The following is a 3,599-nucleotide window of genomic DNA, read 5'->3' on the forward strand; positions in this document are numbered from 1 at the left end:
CACTAAACACAAAATTGGGGCGGGTGTTTCAAATGTGGTCATAATAAACGTGGTGAATTTAATCTCAACATAACGGATGATACACTTAATGATCCGATTTTGTTTTTGCTTGATATGTCCCCCAAAGCTGGCTAAACTCCTGGTAACTAGGTCACCTTTCCCATGCCTGTCGATGCGTGGTCGATGCTACATCTGATATTGTCCACTATTTATGACAGTCTCCTTTTCGCGCGTTTCCAGCGACATTCCAGTCGTGGCCTATTCTAACTGTAACCTTATGATCATACTTAACCCACTATTTGGGTTATTTTTATTATTACCTATGATTTCTTCGCCCACGGTAGATTTCGAGTAAGTTTAAACAACGTCCAGCATAATTGCGGTTGCATGCGGAGATTTGAGGGGTTTGAATAAATACCATCACATATTATATATGATTGTATCATTGTATTATCGTATATATATCACATCAAAAGTTCCTTTTTCAAACCGTGGTTTTAGACGGTTCCATTATCCACACAGTCTTCTTAGGTGAAAAGCGGTCGCAGGCAGAATAAAAAATTTTGAGGCAAAATATTTCGTTTCGTTGCGTTTGTGCTCACACCAAAAATTATTCTATTTTAGGTTCTTCTTTCTAAAGGTCATCAAATTTCATTGCCTCTGAAGTAATCATATCCCTAACGGAAAAATTCTGGCGGAGAACTTTCCCAGCATTGCTGGGACTTCCGGATGCCTAGATGGGGCTCAAATGTCCGGACACGTACTCCGAACTCGATTGCCAGTCTCTTTCAGTCCATCAGGGGCACGCCGTAGCTCTCGGAATTTGCATCTCGTTGTGCGAATACCGAGCGCCGTTTTAGACGCCAGCGCTCGAATCACAATGCATTTTTCTGCAAAAGCCCTGCGGATGAAATAAAAAGTTTAACGTCAAAATGTCGCGCTTCTTTGCACATATGCTCAGTCAAAAAATCCCCTCATCTGCCGTCAGTTTTTGCGATTTGTTTTAATCGATCTCTTTTGAAAATTTTTGGCGCTCATTCGGCTTTGAACTTCGTGTGCTATTGCTTCGGATTTGGCTTTCGTTGTATTTGTGCGTTCACCCAGTAATCGAAGCACCAACGCTATTTTGCGTTACGAATGGGTGTACTACAAATGCAGCAGGCGACCTCCAAGACAAACGGAATCCGAAGAAGCTAGTAAGCCGAGCGTATTTTCTAATAAAAAAGTACGCCAAGCACCGGCTGTCCAGTGCGGTTTTTTCAACGGAGTCAAAAGAACCAACTGGCAGTCGCCTCGTATTTTCTTGAACGCAACCACAAATTGTCAAAGTTTCTGTACGATCGGCTTCCAGTTAATCGATGCCTAACAGAAGACGAGTTGGGCACATGCAGGCCCCTTCTGGAATATGGAACGCCATCATGTGAAATGCGGCAGTTTGTGGCGGAAGAATTCGGAAAGATTCTTACCACTAAGGATATACACAACCACCGCCGGAAGTGTCGACCGTCTATGTTGAGTAGGTGCCGCGTAGTTGGGTTTTAATGTGGCGGATGATATGCCTTCGGTCCTGGCAAAGCTTCGGGAGACCGGACGCGTCCTTGTGTGTCAGTCAGAGGAAGGTCACCATAGCCATATATGTCTCTCCCGATGGCAGCAGATAGCGTTATTCCGATGCTTTCCAGATGTAGTGAATGTAGACAAACGCCTTGAGTAAGTCTTTTGAAACCCCTAATATTCGGCATGTAGATACAAGCTTTACGCCTTCTCGATAACGGACGGCAAGGGAACCGGTCGACCGGTTATGTATGCATTCGTAGAGAGCGAGCAATTTGCTCCCATGCGTAAACTGTTCGGCTTATTCAAAGAAATGATGGGTGGAAGTTATCCGGTAAAGACCTTTGAAATGGACAAGTTGGTGGCGCAAGTGCGTGCAGCAAGTGTCGTATTTTGCTGTGACGTTATGCTTTGCGACTTTCATGTCCGCAAAGCAATCAGAAAGCACGTATCTATCCTTTAAAATCCATGTATTTTTGGTCATAGACACATTCTGCGAATAGCCGGCACACATTTCACCGCATGGCTTGCCTGGACAACGCTGTACAGTAGATTTTTTTTCAGCGTATTACAAGCATACAGATTCCGGCAAGACCTGCAGCCTCTGCGCCGCACCGATCTTCGATGTGTCTCCTAACTTACGGCTCGCTGGTTATGCATCACCCGAAAATGGACCATACACGCACAGTCCGGAATGGTTTGCTTCGGTAATATGACCGAAAAAAAGTTTGGAGAATGCGAACGGCCGCCTTAAAGACCGGGTACACCAATGCGAAAGGTTGGAGCATGTAATTCAAAATGTGTCCCGGCACGCCGAGTGGCTCATGCGAGAGTTCGAGATGCCTACGTCGTACCACTGCGACAGGCAGCGAATCCTAGAAGTCACGTCTACGTTCTAAACGTGGTGAGTCGAATGACGCTTGAGGCACTTGGGTCCGCGACTGCCGCGGTTGCCGTATGGAGGTGTTAGAACAAACAAGGTACAGTCGAGCTACTTAAACTAACTTATAGTTTGTGGTGCAAACACTCAGATGCTCCCAGAAAGTCGACACCTGTGCTGGAGAATGCACATGCCCTTATTAGTGCACAGGTGACGATAGTCATAATACAAATCAGAAGGTGAATGTGCACTAATAGAAGTTTTTGTATGGTTGCGACACGTATGAAAATGAATACAATGCGAAATGGGAGCAAGTCAAAAAGGAACTTATCGTATGTGAGAGTTCCTTGGTAAAAGTTCGGACGGCGGTAACGTGTTTTCTCCACAGTTTGGCTGCTACACGTGTTCCATGATTGTCCGTGGACTTGTGGAGAGGTTGACGTCCTGCTCCCTGCGCGCGCGTGAGTCTGTGTCTTGACTGCGTTCGGTTTGCGTTTATGTAGGTCCCAGTGCGTGTATGTGTGTGCGTCGGCATATGAGTGGTTGCTACGCTGACTAGGCCGTGCGGACAATCGGTGTCCGATGAGTCAGCTTAATGCGACGTGTTTGTGCGTATGAGAAAAAAGACAAGCCTCGCGATCCAGTGGGCGACAGTGAGTTGAACAGTCGAGTATGCGGGTGACTGGGTCGCTACAACTACTCCCCCTCCAGCGAAAGAAAAATATTTGCGGGAGAGCTCCAACAGTATCGAGTGCGCATGGTCGAGTCGGTAGTCCGAAGTGGGAAAGGTACCAATGTGTGAGGGAGTATGGCGAAGTATCTTTGAACGTTGACATTATGGACAATGTCTTGTCCATGAACGCATGTCTTTGTCCATATTCGCCATAAGAAATTTGGATAAAGAGTTTCAGAGATGAGTGTCCGTCGGGTTTGAAATGTAATGTAGACCATGAAAAAAAATTGCCAGCGCATTGCTGATGAAGCGAGTGGGTGCATGAAGCAGTTCCAGAACGATGGAAGATGGACAGACACGGAATTGATATTTGGCTGAGGTAATAGGGGAGTTGATGACTGAGCCGTAGATGTGTCAGACATGAATTGAAATATGAATATATGGGAGTCCAAATGAATAATTGTCAGGAGTTACGTGGGTTCACAAACGTCA

General features: G+C 45.8%; 1 protein-coding gene across 1 annotated transcript in view; it reads right to left on the bottom strand.

Moving 5' to 3' along the window:
- Window positions 1-3,130: 3,130 nt before the first annotated feature.
- The window catches only part of T265_13933 (hypothetical protein), a gene marked incomplete at both ends in the record, with an annotated part of 8,451 nt that continues 7,982 nt past the window's right edge, over window positions 3,131-3,599 (bottom strand). Inside the window, 1 exon segment of the mRNA XM_009171201.1 lies at window positions 3,131-3,505. Within this exon segment, the coding sequence (XP_009169465.1) occupies window positions 3,131-3,505 (375 nt within the window).

The sequence above is a fragment of the Opisthorchis viverrini genome (genome assembly GCF_000715545.1).
Source record: "Opisthorchis viverrini unplaced genomic scaffold opera_v5_121, whole genome shotgun sequence".
Classification (NCBI taxonomy): Eukaryota; Metazoa; Platyhelminthes; class Trematoda; order Opisthorchiida; family Opisthorchiidae; genus Opisthorchis; species Opisthorchis viverrini.